General features: G+C 42.6%; 1 protein-coding gene across 5 annotated transcripts in view; it reads left to right on the top strand.

Annotated features, from left to right (window-relative positions):
- Positions 1-837: 837 nt before the first annotated feature.
- Fam193a (family with sequence similarity 193 member A) overlaps positions 838-14,864 on the top strand; it is a 125,449-nt gene continuing 111,422 nt past the window's right edge. For 3 of the 5 annotated variants that reach the window (XM_029477880.1, XM_029477881.1, XM_021162179.2), the window contains exon 1: positions 1,264-1,326. Coding sequence is in view for 1 of the 5 variants with exons in the window: in XM_021162177.1 (XP_021017836.1) it covers positions 1,105-1,326 (222 nt within the window). In the remaining 4 variants the exon portion in view is untranslated. Of the gene's footprint in view, positions 1,327-1,718; positions 1,735-14,864 lie in introns of those variants that run through there. The other 2 variants (XM_021162177.1, XM_021162178.2) reach the window with 2 other exon arrangements.

Below are 14,864 nucleotides of genomic sequence, written 5' to 3' on the forward strand. Positions count from 1 at the left end.
TCGCAATGCTAAGCTCGACAGATAGCATTTGGTTCCACTGATGGAATCAAAAATAGGTATGAAGCGCGGAAAACCTTTGGTTTGGGTCCTTGTACTTATAGGCGATAAGCAGGGCGCCAAGGAACAAGGTTTCTAGGTAGTGGTCCAGACTTCTGTCCTGAACTAAAGTCCTCCTGGTATGTGGTGAATGGAAAGTAATGAATAGCATGGGCGATGGTCTGAGGAAACGCTCCTTTAAAGAGAAGCGAGGAGGGAGTGAGGCGGGCTCCTGCTTATTGCAGGCCTTGTCAGCGCAGATGCAGCGAATTACCAGTCGGCGGATGCGGGCCCTCTTCCCACTGGCTCTGGCATAGGCCAAGGTCACACAGCGACAGGTGAAAGGGGCACGCTCGAACCTGGACTGGGCCAAAGTCAGAGGGGCCCACTACGAGCAGGGCAAGAGCTTGGGTCTTTGGCAGGAGGCCGTACCGAAGGAGCTGTGAGACCGCCAGAGTTGGAACTGCGAGACCCTCTTGGACCCCGCCCGCCTCCTGCTCTGTCCGTGCGCGGACTACATAGTCCACAGGGCCACGCGGCGCCCGACGTCACCCTAGGCCCACCCTCTCCCCGCACGACTAACTGCGCGTGGCCCTACGGGAGTCGTGGTCCCGCCCCACACGCCCGGGCGGAGCCGCGGGCGGCTGGAACTACAGCTCCCGGCATGCCCCGCGCGTGGCGTCGGGGGCGGGGTCCCAGGCCAGGGGCGCGCCGCCCGGGAGGGCGGAGTGCGGGGGGCGGCCGCCCGCGCCCCTCCCCCTGCCGCCGCTTCCCCCCTCCCCCGACGTAAACTGGGATCCCTTTCCCCTTGTGTCCGCCATATTGGACTCTTAACTCTGGTCAGCGGCGGCACCGGGCCCGGTGGACTCGCGTCGCTCTCGCCAGCAGCTGCCCCTCAGATCCCGTCCGCCCCGCCCTCCCAGCTCGGGAGGAGACCCCGCGCCGCGCCCCACGCCCGGCCGGCCGCAGCGCCCGCCGCCGCCTCCGCCTGCCCGCCGCCGCCGCCCGCGACCCGGCGCCCGCCCGCGCCCCTTCCCCGCCCGCTGTCCTCCGTCCCTCCCTCCCGCCATGAGCCCGGCCGACGCTAAGCGCGGGGCCAAGCGCCGGAAGAACAAGCGCGGCGGCGGCGGTGGCTCGGGCGGCGGCGGCTCGGGCGGCAAGGCCGGCTCGGCGGCGGCCCTGCGCGGCCCCCAGGCCCCGGGCCCCGGCGCAGCGGGCCTGCTGGGCGGCGCGGCGGCCCACGGGCCTCTGGGCGCGGGCGCGGGCGTTGCCGCCGGAGGCTACTTCGAGGTAAGCAGCAGGGGTCCGCGGGCGGGAGCGGCCGCCGCCCCCTCACGAGCGGCCGGGCGGGCGCGGCCGGCGGATAACGGGCCGGCGCCTGCCTAGCTGACAGCTCCTCCCGGGCGCGAGCGCGGCGGAGGGAGGGCGGCGCCGGCGGGACCCCCGAGGCACACCGACTGTGGCCTTGAAAAGTGCCCCCTAGAAGTTTCTGGGTACCGCCTGGCGCACCACGGGCGCGGCTGTCTTGCCCTCTGTGCCTGCTGCTGTAAGCTCTCGGGAGCCGCCGGGGTCTTTCCTCAGGAGTGTCAGCTGAGGATAGTCGCAAGGGTTGGGGTAACTATTTTTTCAGGTTTACTTACGCAGGCATGCTGTCGATGGACCGCTGTCTCTTTTATTCTGCTTCAGAAGATAGTGCTGGTACGTGGGATGCAGTTGGCATAATCGGTTCTATAGATTGGATTGGCCACTGAATGATTATGGGTTTCTCTCAAGTTGCGTTCTTGTAAGGTTGCAAAAACAAGTTATCTTCTTTTAAAAAGACATCCACAATGAAGAAACCAAAGCTTTAAGGGGTATTTGTGTGCCAAGTCATGAGGCAGATTTTTTTTTTTTAATGAGAGATTCGGAATATTGTGTTGGCACAGTATGTATTGAGAGCAGTTGAGAAAATTGTTGGGGATGGGCATGGGTTTTGATGCTCATGTTGTTGCAAGAAAGTACAGTAATGTATAAATACTTAAGTTTTCCTTATTTGTTCCCGGGTGTTCTCTGCAGTTTTGGTGCAACTTTGGGAGCATTCTTCGCAGTGTATTGTTACATTTGTTTAGCATCTGGGGTTTGTCCTTGGGTTTGAGTTTCCAGAGTTTGGCCTTTTTCTTGACTCTGGACAGCTCTAGTTTAAGATGAGGTTGTGATTTTTCATTTTGGGACTTTGAGGGTCGCCTTTGCTTTTGCTGGAAGGGGAAGGTGGGAGGTTGGCCTGTTCGAACGCTTTATAGAAACGGTAATAGTGGTTGCTGGAGCTGGAAGTGAACTACATCCATTTCTGTACGTTCAGTGAAGACCTGCTGCTAACAAGGAGCCTTACTCCTCATACCTCCTGCTAGGTAGGATTGAGTAATTGCAACTTAACATAGAATTACCTGAAATAACTTGCTTTTTGTAGCTCTTCAAACTCAAATTATGCATAAAATTTGACAGAATTGTTTGTGTTGAACTATTATGCATCAAGAGTTTGGGCCATCACCCACCATTAAAAACAATCATACACAAAAAGGTCTCATAAAAGGATTTCCAGTCTTTTCTGGTCTTTGCTGTTCTACTTCATTTCCTTAATAAAATACTTGTTCACACATTTCTCTGTGCATTATTGAATTTAGACATACATCATGTAAAAACATTGCTTTTATTGTATTTTAAAGTTAAGGTGTGTTTAGTTTAAACATCTTTTTGTGTTTTCCTCATGTACAAAACAAGTCTTCATAGCAGTAGAACTAAAAATATCCTTGTAACCCCAGAGATCTTTTTTGTTTTGTTTTGATTTGAGACTGGGTCTTTCTCTATTTTGGCTGTCCTGGAACTCATTATGTAGAGCAGGCTGACCTGGAATTTCAACAGAGGTCTGCCTGCCTCTGTCTCCCTAGTGCTTGGTTTAAAAGCATCACCACCATACCCAGCTCCACAGAACTCTGAAAATCCAGGTTCCATACAAAATGGTCAGCTCTTTGGGTGCCTTATATGGCACAGCACAGGTATGCATAACAATGTCAGGTAACCGTTGGACCTGTACTTCGCAGAGAGAAGTCTTGAGGAGCTTCCTCTACTCTCTAGGTCACCAAACCAGAAGGTGACTAAGAGAGGACAGAGGAAGGACTGTCCTTATCCTTAGTAGGGAGTCCCACATTGCTCTTAGTGCTGGGCACAGAACTGTAGGTTATACTATCTTATTTGAGGTGGCTCCTGAGCTAATTAGTGGAAATGTGGGTAACTTCTTGTGAAATCATTGGTCCAGAAGTAAACTCTGGTGTCCAAGGCTCAGGTGCAGGGTGCACAGATTTAAGTTTCTGAGGTTCCTTTGTGCTTGGTGTCAGACCTGTACTCCTTGTTGGGCACTCAGATCCTAAGCTTAAGATTAAACAAATAGGGGCTGGTGAGATGGCTCAGCAGGTAAGAGCACCCTACTGCTCTTCCAAGGGTCCTTAGTTCGGATCCCAGCAACCACATGGTGGCTCACAACCATCCTTAACAAGATCTGACTCCCTCTTCTGGTGTGTCTGAAGACAGCTACAGTGTACTTACATATAATAAATAAATCTTTTTTTAAAAAAAAAGATTAAACAAATAAATGTAGGGAAGATTGCAAGCAGTGTTTAGTGGCAGTCTGTAAGTGATGTATGATTGTGGCCATTGTGTTTCAGGATGCTGAGCTGTTTTTTTTTAGGGGTTCTGCTTCTAGATAATAGGGCTAATGTTTTTGTTGTTGTTGTTTTGTTTTGTTTTTTATTCTAATTGTGAAATTGGGAAATTTGGACTCAGGTCTTGGACTTGAGCTTGTGCAATGGTTAGACTACTCACTCAGTGAACAGGTGAAGCATATCAAGAGTAAATCTAATTATTTTGCATTTCTATTTTAAGATGATTTTCATAATGTTCATGATACATTAAAGTGGAAAGGATTATAGGTGTTTATAGCACAGAACTGTTTTTGTAAAATATTGTGTGCATATGGATTAACATAGGAAAGTCTTGTCCATAAAGACTCCGGTGGCATTCTGAAGTTTATTCTTTCCTTTTCCCACATGCTTCAAGCTTTCACAATTCTCTGTAGTGAGCGTTATCATGGACCAAGAAAGTGAATGGCATTAAAGCCTGAGACTACTAACAGCGTTTTTCTGTTTTGCAAATCAACTAGTGAAGGGTTTTTCTACCACCCTTTGGCACTTAAATATTTTGGTATTAGGTACAGAAACAAACATTATGTACATAATGAGAATTGTATTTTCAAAATAATTATCTAACATTTAGTCATATATACTTACAAAACCCAGGTTTCTTCTGTTATGGAAATCGACCTGTGTTATTAGTTGTTGGAACATCAGATTACATGTGACATATTCACACAGGGCTGGAATGGGGATTTAAGGTTATTTTTGTAATGCTGATTTATAAAAGGATGCCATTTAAGGTAGGGGTCAAAAGGCGTTTTCAAACTGAAAGTTAAAGTCAGAAACTTGTCACTGGAGCTGGGCATGGTGGCCTTTAATCCCAGTGCTTGGGAGGCAGAGGCAGGCAGATTTCTGCATTCGAGGCCAGCCTGGTCTACAAAGTGAGTTCCAGGACAGCCAGGGCTACACAGAGAAACCCTGTCTCGGAAACAAACAAACAAACAAAACCAAAACAAAACAAAAAACCCTGTCACTGACTATAGGCATTTGTAATAATGAATCCCCTTTCATCCTGATACTAGGAGTGTGGATAACAATGGGTTAAGACCATCATTGCAAGTGCATCTTGATCTTAGAGGGATTCAGGGTCTGCTGTTCATTGGGGTCTTTGTAGTAGGTGAAGGCACACTTGTAGTTCACATTGCTTTGTGATCTGAGGAAGTAGCTTGAAAAAACAAATCTAGAACTTGAGGTGCTTTAAAGGATTACTAGTTTAACTTAGCTTACATTAACTACAATCTAGGCTTTAGAAAAAGTCCACCGCAGAGAGCCCTGTTGAGGCAGGTTTTTAGAGTGCTTCATGACACGAGTGTTCCAGTGCCCTGTGCTCCTTCATCATCATTCACTTCAAGGTGTGATACCTGTCTTTGCCATATCTTCCACTTGTTTGTGAGTTTTATACAAAAAGGGTTGTTTTGTGCCTCAGTGCTTTGGCTCAGCTTTTCATTTGTGGTGACTCCAGGGTAAGATTGCTTTTTGCTGTTGTTCTATATAGGATGTACACTTTACACTGTGAAAATTCCTCAGTCTGTCTGATGTAATGTGGATGGACATTGAGACTGCTTTAAGGCTGACGTGAATGAGCTTATATTTCTGCATGTGTCTTTTGATGTGCATGGGCACTGTTTGAATTGGGCATGTTTCTGGGAATAGAATTGCTCTGTATGTAGAGATGTGACTTGAGGTTCAACTGATCAGTTTTTCTAAGTGATGCTGCTGTAGGCTTATTAAAAGTTAATGTATAGGGGGCTGGAGAGATGGCTCAGCAGTTAAGAGTATTGACTGCTCTTCTGAAGGTCCTGAGTTCAAATCCCAGCAACCACATGGTGGCTCACAACCATCCATAAGAAGATCTGGAGCCCTCTTCTGGAAGGTCTGAAGATAGCTACTGTGTACTTACATGTAATAAATAAATAAATATCTTTTAAAAAGTTAATATATAGCAAAATTATTTTTTGTCTTGGGAAACAGATGTTGTGTTGTTGCTTGGGTTGGTCTCAAACTCCTGAATTCAAGTGATCATTCACTTTAGCCTCTCTGAGAACTTAGAACTGTAGTAGTATACCACTGTGCCCAGCTTTGTGATCCTAAGGATTGACCTTGGGGCCTTGTGCATGCTTACTACCTATTGCTCAGTTCTGCCTCCAACCTTGTTACTCTGATTTTAACACATATGAGTCTCCTGAGGTTACTGTGTCAGTCAAGGTACAGGACAGTTTCATTAATCAGAAACATACTCCTGTTATCCCTGTACAATTATACTCTCCCCCCACTCTTTATTCTTGACACTCGCTGTTACTTAAGAAAGAACAAAGTCTCATTAAGTAGTCCTGGCTGTCCTGGAATTTGCTTTGTAGTCCAGGTTGGCCTTGAGCTTAAAGGTCTGCCTGCCTGTGCCTTCAGAGTGTTGGGATTAAGGGGGAGCACCACCACTGTCCAGCTCAGAACTGCTCATTTCGGATTGCATTGTTATTTTTCAAGTTTAGAAAGTTCTTCATAATTTTGTGTACAAGTTTGTTTGTTTGTTTTGTTTTGTTTTGTTTGGTTTTTCAAGACATGGTTTCTCTGTATAGCCCTGGCTGTCCTGGAACTCACTTTGTAGACCAGGCTGTCCTGGAACTCAGAAATCCACCTGCCTCTGCTCCCGAGTGCTGGGATTAAAGGCGTGCGCCACCATGCCCGGCTGTGTACAAGGTTTTACATGTGATTTGTAGACATTTTCTTCCAATCTTGTCTTTTATTTGTCAGTAGTTATTAGCGCTTTAAAAAAATCTATTTCAAAGATTTGTTATTTTAAATTTATATGTGTGTCAGTATTTTCTTATGTAATATGTGCCCCTCATGTGTGCTTGGTGCCCACAAAGGTCAGAACCTGGATTCCATGAAAAGCTGCAACTGTTTTTAACCACTGAGCCATGTCTCCAGCCCTTAGAGTTTTAACTGTTGTAGAGATGAAAAAAATTAATAATTTTCTTTTTTCTGAGAATCATTTTTATTTTATTCTGTTTTTTTTGTTGTTGTTGTTGTTTCCATACATTTCAGAATCAGCTTGCTGATACCTAGAAGTAGTTTTTATGGGACTGAATAGAAACACCTTAAATTTAAACATAGATCAGTTTGGTAGAAAATTGACAGTTAATATTTTGAATCTTCCAAAAGGTGAAATGTTAGCATTTTTTTCTCTTAATTGGCTGTCTTGTTTTCTGCATGTAACATAGAGACCATACAGCTTATGTTGTTTCAAATGTGTGTAAATTCCATTATTTCAAATTTTACTTTTTTAACTATTTTAAGTAACTCCTTTAATTTTAGTCCAGATATAGAACCCAAGGTCTATTTTGCATGCCACACACTGATATTCTTCCCACTTCCTGACCTAGATCTCCCACGTTTTGGCTCCCCGCCCCCAACTTTGCAAATCATGTTTTTCAAATTTTTAATTTTCAGCTACTCATTAGTCGTAGGTCTGTTGGTCGGTCGGTCGGTTGGTCTACCTACCTACCTATTTATTTATTGGATTGCTTGTGTAACCCCCCGTGTCCTAGAACTCACTCTGCAGACTAGGCTGGCCTTGAATTTAGAGATCTGCCTGCTTCTGCTGTCTGTCCGTCCGTCTGTCCATCCATCTACTTATTTATTTATTGGGTTGCTTGTGTAGCCCCAACTGTCCTGGAACCCATTCTGTAGACGAGGCTGGCCTCGAACCCTGAGATCTTCTTGCTTCTGCCTTCTGTGTGGGGAGATCAATGGAATGGCATGCTCTACTACGCTCAGCTGATACTTCTTACTGCACTGGCTACAGCATCATCCATGAGTGGTGAGAGTGGATATTGCTTTTACCTGAGCTTAGAGCAGAAGCTTGTAGTTTTTCACCATTATGTATATTTGTTGGAGATTTATTTATTTTTTTGTAGCTACCCATTATATTATATAAAAAATTCCCATTTCTGGTTTGATGAGAATCTTATTAGGAGATGTTAAATTTTTAAAAATGAGTTTTAAAATAATTGATTCTGTTTTTTGTTTTTTTTAAATGCTGTCAATGTAGTAATAGTATTACTGATTTTGGATGTTGAACCAATTTTGCATTCATGAACTAAATCCCTTTGTGGTCATAGTATATTCATTTAAAATTTTCAATACTAAATTTTTTGTGGGGCTAAAGAATTGCTACTTGCTAGTATTGATATTTCAGTGATTGTTGCTGTATCATGATGTTATTTTCTAAAAAGTTATATTGCTCCTGACTGACTTATTAGTAAAATGTTGGCATTATAAATAAAGGTTGAAGTTGTTTTTTTTCTTGTCTTTTTCAGTAGTTTAGTGCTGTGATGGTTATTCTTGCTTGTCAACTTGATATACATGGGAAGACTGAACCCCAATTGAAGAATTGCCTTCATCAAATTGGCCTGTGGGGCATTTTCTTGATTGATTTAGGAGGGTTCAGCCCACTGTGGGTAGTACCATCCCTAAGCAGTTGGGCTGGGTGGTATCAGAGAGAACAAAGGTGGATGATAGCTGTTTGACATGGGCATATTAGGCAAAGGTTAGTCACACAGATCGGTGTAACTGGGTACAGCTTAGAATCACTCTTTTTTTCTTTCTTTTTTTTTTTTTAAGATTTATTTATTTATTTACATTAATGAATACACTGTAGCTGTCTTCCGACACACCAAAAGAGGGCATCAGATCTTATTACAGATGGTTGTGAGTCACCATGCGGTTGCTGGGAATTGAACTCATAACCTCTTTAAGAGTAGTCAATGCTCTTAACCGCTGAGCCCATAGATTTACTTTTTTTCTTCTTTTTTTTTGTTTTTTTTTTGTTTTTGGTTTTTTGAGACAGGGTTTCTCTGTGTAACCCTGGCTGTCCTGGGACTCATTTTGTAGACCAGGCTGGCCTCCAATTCAGAAATCCACCTGCCTCTGCCTCCCAAATGCTGGGATTAAAGGCGTGCACCACCACTGCCCGGCATAGATTCACTCTTAACATTTTTGTATGCTGAATAGTGAGGTGAAATGTCTCCTGTGTTAAAAAAAAGTAAGTGCCCTGGTAGCCAACTTTTGGTTTCTGTTGCCTGTTATGGCTGTTGTTTGTGTCCTGACTGCCCAAGACTTCCCTTTATGTCCTTTTAGTGTCTGAAAAAGTTTTTAATGGTGTTACTCTCTCTAGTCCTTGTTGTCTCCCTTTTCATTCCTGATAAGACATTCTATATCATATGCACTTAATTAATATACTTAAGTTTGAGTTGTGTATTAGCATCAGAGAGCACTGTTAGAATATCAGTTGTTTACCTTGGATCTTTTGACCAACTGCAGCTCAGAGCCAACTGCCCGCATTGAAGAGTCAGACCAGTATTCTCCACCCCCCCCACCCCCCTGTGTGTGTAATTATAGAAAAAGATGGGTTTTCCAGGTTTAAAGTAGTACTGAGTACCTACTTTGACATTATCATGAGGTTGTTGAGAAGGAAGACTATAAGTCAAACTAATATAAGCTAGAGATCATCTATAATTTGCTTTTGTTCTTTTTTTAGTACTTGAATAGGCAAGCACTTTATCAGGAGACTGTTTTCTCAGCACTCTGTAACTTGTTTTCAGGTTCGTTGACTTTTTTCTTCCACTCTGTTACTGGAGATTGAATGTAGGGTCTTATTAGGCAAGTTGCTGGCCTCTGAGATATGATACTTTATATATATGAATATATATATATATATATATATATATATATATATATATATATTGAGCTATATCATTAGCATCTCACCCTTTTACCTTTCTAAAAAAAGATTTGTGTTATTTTATGTGCCTGCATGTATGTATGGCTGTGTACCATGTTTGTCCCCGGTGACCACAGAGGAAAGAAGAGGGTGTCAGACTCTCTGGAACCTAGTTATGGTTGGTTGTGAGCCATCATGTGGGTGCTCAGGTCCTCTGCAGGAACAGCCAGTGCTCTTAACCACAGATCCATTTCTCTAGCTTATTATTTTACTTTTAAAAATTGGTGTGTGTGTGTGAGCATTTGTATGTTTGTATGATGTGATAGTGATGTTAGGCACAAATGTGTACAGAACACTTGAAGTCCGAGGGCAACTTTCTGGAGGGAATTCCCTCTTTCTCCTGTGGATTCTACTGTGATACTCAGAATCGGCCTTACAGGGCAACTGCTCTTACCCACTGAGTCATCTTGTTGGTCTATCAATGGTTTCTAGAGGTGCTTTCAAGTAGCCGAGGGTGGTCACAAATTCAGTGTCACTGAAGACTTGAACTCCTGATCTTACTGTCTCATTCTGAGTGTTGGAATTGCAAACAGGTACCATTGTGCCTTACCTAATTTTATTTCTCTCTGTTGTCTTTTCTTTTCCACCTAGAGTTTCTCTGTATAGCCTTGGTTGGCCTGGAACTCACGATGTAGCCCATGTTGTTATCAAACTCACAGTGGTCCTTCTGCCTAAGCCTTCCAAGCGCTGGGATTATAAATCCACTAGGCTGTGAGTGCTAGGAACCAAACTTGTATAGTGCACAAGAGTAGAGCAGTGGGTGCTCTTTGTTTACTAGCTTGTTTGTTTGAGACTTATGTAAATCAGGTTGGCCTCAAACTCAGACATCTACCTGCCTTATTTTCCAAGTGGTAGTATTAAAGACATGCACCACCATGCCTGGTATATAGTATGTGCTCTTTACTGCTGAGCCACCCCCCCACCCCCAGACCTGTTTTTTAAAGATCTTGCTTTGTAGCCCAGGTGGGCTGATCTTGCCAAGCCTCCTGAGTTGCTAGCATTACAGCTCAGTAAGTGAATTATAGTAACTGCAGTGTGGTCAGAGACTTCTTTATTGTGATTTTTAAAAAAAGAACATTTTTTATCATAAATCTGAAGTTCTTTCCGGTCTGTGAATGTTAATATGTGTACCAAAATGATTTTCTATTATTGGATGGGGTGTTTTCTTTCTTTCTTTCTTTTCTTTTTTTTTGGTTTTTCGAGACAGGGTTTCTCTGTATAGCCCTGGCTGTCCTGGAACTCACTTTGTAGACCAGGTTGTCCTGGAACTCAGAAATCCACCTGCCTCTGCCTCCCGAGTGCTGGGATTAAAGGCGTGTGCCATCATGCCCGGCGGATGGGGTGTTTTCTGAACACAAGCTAGATTCAGTTGGTTTAGGTTTTGCTCCATTGTTGCTGTTCGTGTGTGCTAATTCTTTCTACTGCTGATAGAGTAGTGAGGACTGATTGGAATGTTCCCTTTGCTGATTTCCTTTTATATATTTTTTTGTTTCATTTTTCAGGTGTCAGACAATTATATTTGTTCACAGTTTTGCATGTGTTTTTGTGGAGGCTGGGAATCCTCCTCCATAGCTCTCCCATCTCATTCATTGAGGATAGATCTCCGGCAAACCCAGAGCTGCTCAGGGAATATTGTCTCCACAGTTCATGGCTGGAATTACATGGTTTGGTTTTTTTTTTTGTTGTTGTTGTTGTTGTTTTTTTTTTTTTCTTTTTCTTTTTCTGGGGATCTAAACTGGGTTCTAGTGTTTGCATAGCAAGTCCTTTCACTGAGCTGTTTCCTCAAGCTCTTTTGACTTCTTAAAGTGTACTTAGTTTGTATTTTGACTGTTGTGTTTGGTTCATATCCACTTATGGTTCTTTACTTATTTCTTTGTAAATTGACCCTTTGTTATTTAAGTTATATGCTTCTAAAAATTATATTTATTAATTGGTTGATTGTATGTGCAAGCATATATGAGCGTGTAGATGCCAGAGGACAGCTTGGAAGAATCTGTTTTCTCCTTCCATTAGGTGGACTCTAGGCATGAGTTCAGGTCATCAGGCTTGGCAGCAAACACTATAACTATTGATCCATCTACCAAGTTTTTCAAAGTCTACTTTTTTTTTTTTTTTTTTTTTTTAGATTTATTTTATTTATGAGTACACTGTAGCTGTTTCCAGACACACCAGAAGAGGGCATCAGATCTCATTACAGATGGTTGTGAGATACCATGTGGTCGCTGGCAATTGAATGTAGGACCTCTGGAAGAGCAGTCAGTGTTCTTAACCACTGAGCCATCTCTCCAGCCCTTAATGATGGTTCTTAAAAGCCTTAATTTTCCTTCTAGCCCACCACCCACCAGAGGTAGTGGAAAAGAAAAGATGTGGGGAAGTGGAGCCGTTTAGAAATGGTTCTTTGGAGCGAAGCCTGTCTGCATTATCAGAAAATCAGCAGTTTGATCCACTTGCTAACACTTCATGGATACACCTGTAGTCTAGTTCAGTAGTGTTGGGATAGCAGCAGTGGTGGCACTACCTAACAGAAACAGCACTGAGTCAGCAGGAGGGATTTGGACCAGCAGGAACTCCAGGAGTTCTTTGCTGTGCCTCTCTCAACAAAGCGAAGATCATTGAAGACTGGAGACCAAGAAGGGTTGCAGAGCTAGCTCTACCAGCAAGCCCCTCTCATGGTCTGTTGAGTCCTATTTCTACTCCAAACATCACTGTGTCCTCCACTAGTCTTGCCTTGAGAAGGTTTTTTTTTTCTTTTTCTTTTTCTTTTTTTTTTTTTTTTGGTGCATTTTTCTCTGTGGAGTTCCAACAAAAGGAGCTCAACTACACAATGTAAGGCAGACCAGTACACGAGTGTCCTTAGTGAAGAATCTTTCATCAGTTGTCCTTTCATGTGCTTGCTTTAGCAGAACATCCTAAGTTTCCACTTCTCTACCTGTTGGATTTTGGCCCTAGTCCTTTTTTTTTTTTTTTAAAGATTTATTTATTTTATGTATATGAATACACTGTAGCTGTACAGATGGTTGTAAGCCTTCATGTGGTTGTTGGGAATGGAATTTTAGAACCTCTGCTTGCTCCAGTCAACCCTGCTCACTCAGGTCCAAAGATTTATTTATTATTAAGTACACTGTAGCTGTCTTCAGACACACCAGAAGAGGGCATCAGATCTCATTACAGATGGTTGTGAGCCACCATGTGTTGCTGGGATTTGAACTAAGGACCTTCGGAAGAGCAGTCAGTACTCTTACCCGCTGAGCCATCTCACCATCTGTTAGTCTTTGTAAGCTAGTTTTCTTAGTTTTCTAGCTTGAAGATACAAAGGCCTATTTATTTTAGGTTTTAACCAGTATGAGTTAAAAATTGAGTAACATACTTCATCGGCTTACAAAGCATGTTGTTTTAGTATAGAAATCAGCCTTTGTTTCCCTTTCCCTCCCTCCCTCCCTCCCTCTTTTCTTTTCTTTTCTCTTTCTTTCTTTCTTTCTTTCTTTCTTTCTTTCTTTCTTTCTTTCTTTCTTTCTTTCTTTCTTTCTTTCGACAGGGTTTTTCTGTGTAGCCCTGGCTATCCTGGAACTCACTTTGTAGACTAAGCTGGCCTTGAACTCAGAGATATGCTTGCCTCTGCCTCCCCAAGTGCTGAGATTAAAGGTGTGAGTCACTATGCCTGGCTATCTCTTTTTTTTAAAAAGGTTTATTTATTTTTATGTGTATACATGCTTTGCATGTATGTATGTATGCATGCATACTATGTGCTATGGAGGTCAGAAGTACTTGAGTTAAAACTACCATGTGGGTGCTGGGAATTAAACTCATGTCCTTTGTAAGAACAATTACTGAGCTATCTCCTCAGCTAAAAAATTAATTTTTAAGATTAAAATTACCTTGGGTTATAATTCTAGCAGTTTGTGGTATTGCTTGTCCTTATTAAAATTTTATCCTCGTGTATATTCTTAGATTGTTATGCCAATGAAAAACATTTTTTCTTGAATATTTTTACATTATTTATTGTTTGGCTTGGTTTGTTTTGGCTTTGATTTGAGTTTTTGAGACAGTATTTCTTTTTTTTTTTTTTTTTTTTTTTGTTTTTTGTGAGCTAGGGTTTCTCTGTATAGCTCCGGCTGTCCTGGAACTCACTTTGTAGACCAGGCTGGCCTCGAACTCAGAAATTTGCCTGCCTCTGCCTCCCAAGTGCTGGGATTAAAGGCATGCGCCACCACGCCCGGCGAGACAGTATTTCTTTATGTACCCCGGGCTGACCTTGAACCTCCCATCCTTCTGCCTCCCAAGTACTGGAAATCACAAGTGTGTGCCACCATACCCGGGTCTAAGATTTTTACACATGTAAGTAATCATAAGTAAAAGACATGAATACCTTCATCTAATATTTTCTACCTTTTAAAAAAAGTATTTAGAAAATTGTTTATTATATGTGTATACATGCATATTCGACAGCATGTATGGAGGTCAAAAGCTTTCCTTCCTCTAAGGAATATGGAAATGGAACTCAAATCATCAGGATTGTTGAGCAAGCACTATTACCCACTGAATCAGTTTAAGACATCTTATTTGTTGAGATAGGGTCTCATTGAACCTAAAATTAGCTAGACTGACTAGCTGGCTGGTGAGTTTCTGGGATTTATGTGTCTCCCATTGCTCGGTGTTGGGGTTATAGGCACACCTAGCCATTCTCTGCTTTTTACGTGTGTGCTGGGAATTTGAACTCAGGCCTTTTTATTTGAACAATAAGTGCTTTTTACTCACTGAGTCATTTCCCCAGCCCTGTTTTTTGTTTTGTTTTAATTAAAAGAAATTTTTATGTATGAGCATTTTGCCTTCATAGTATGTGTCCTGTGTGCATGACTGGTGCATATGAAGGTCAGAAGGGAGCACTGAATTTTCTTACTAATGGATGGCTGGGAGCCACCAAATGGGTAATGTGAACTGAACCCAGGTCTTCTACGTAAGCAACGAGTACTTAACCTCCAAGTCATTTCTCCAGCCTCAGATTTATTTTTATTTTTTTAGATTTACTTTTTATTTTCTTGGTGGTACTTGCCCTTTATCCAGGCACTTTTGAAGATGCAGGGAGGGGAAACTTTGAAGCCAACTTAGTCTATGTATTGAGTTTCAGTCTTGGTCTTCTTGAGCTGGAGTTAAAGGCAGTTGAGGGATACCCTGAGTGGGCATTGGGGAACCAAACTCCTGAGCCATTTCTCTATACCCCCAACTTATTTATTTATTTATTTATTTATTTTATTTTTTAAATGATTTTATTTATTGTTATATGTAAGTACATTGTAGCTGTCTTCTGACACACCAGAAGAGGGCAT

Source organism: Mus caroli, chromosome 5, assembly GCF_900094665.2.
Source record: "Mus caroli chromosome 5, CAROLI_EIJ_v1.1, whole genome shotgun sequence".
Lineage (NCBI taxonomy): Eukaryota > Metazoa > Chordata > Mammalia > Rodentia > Muridae > Mus > Mus caroli.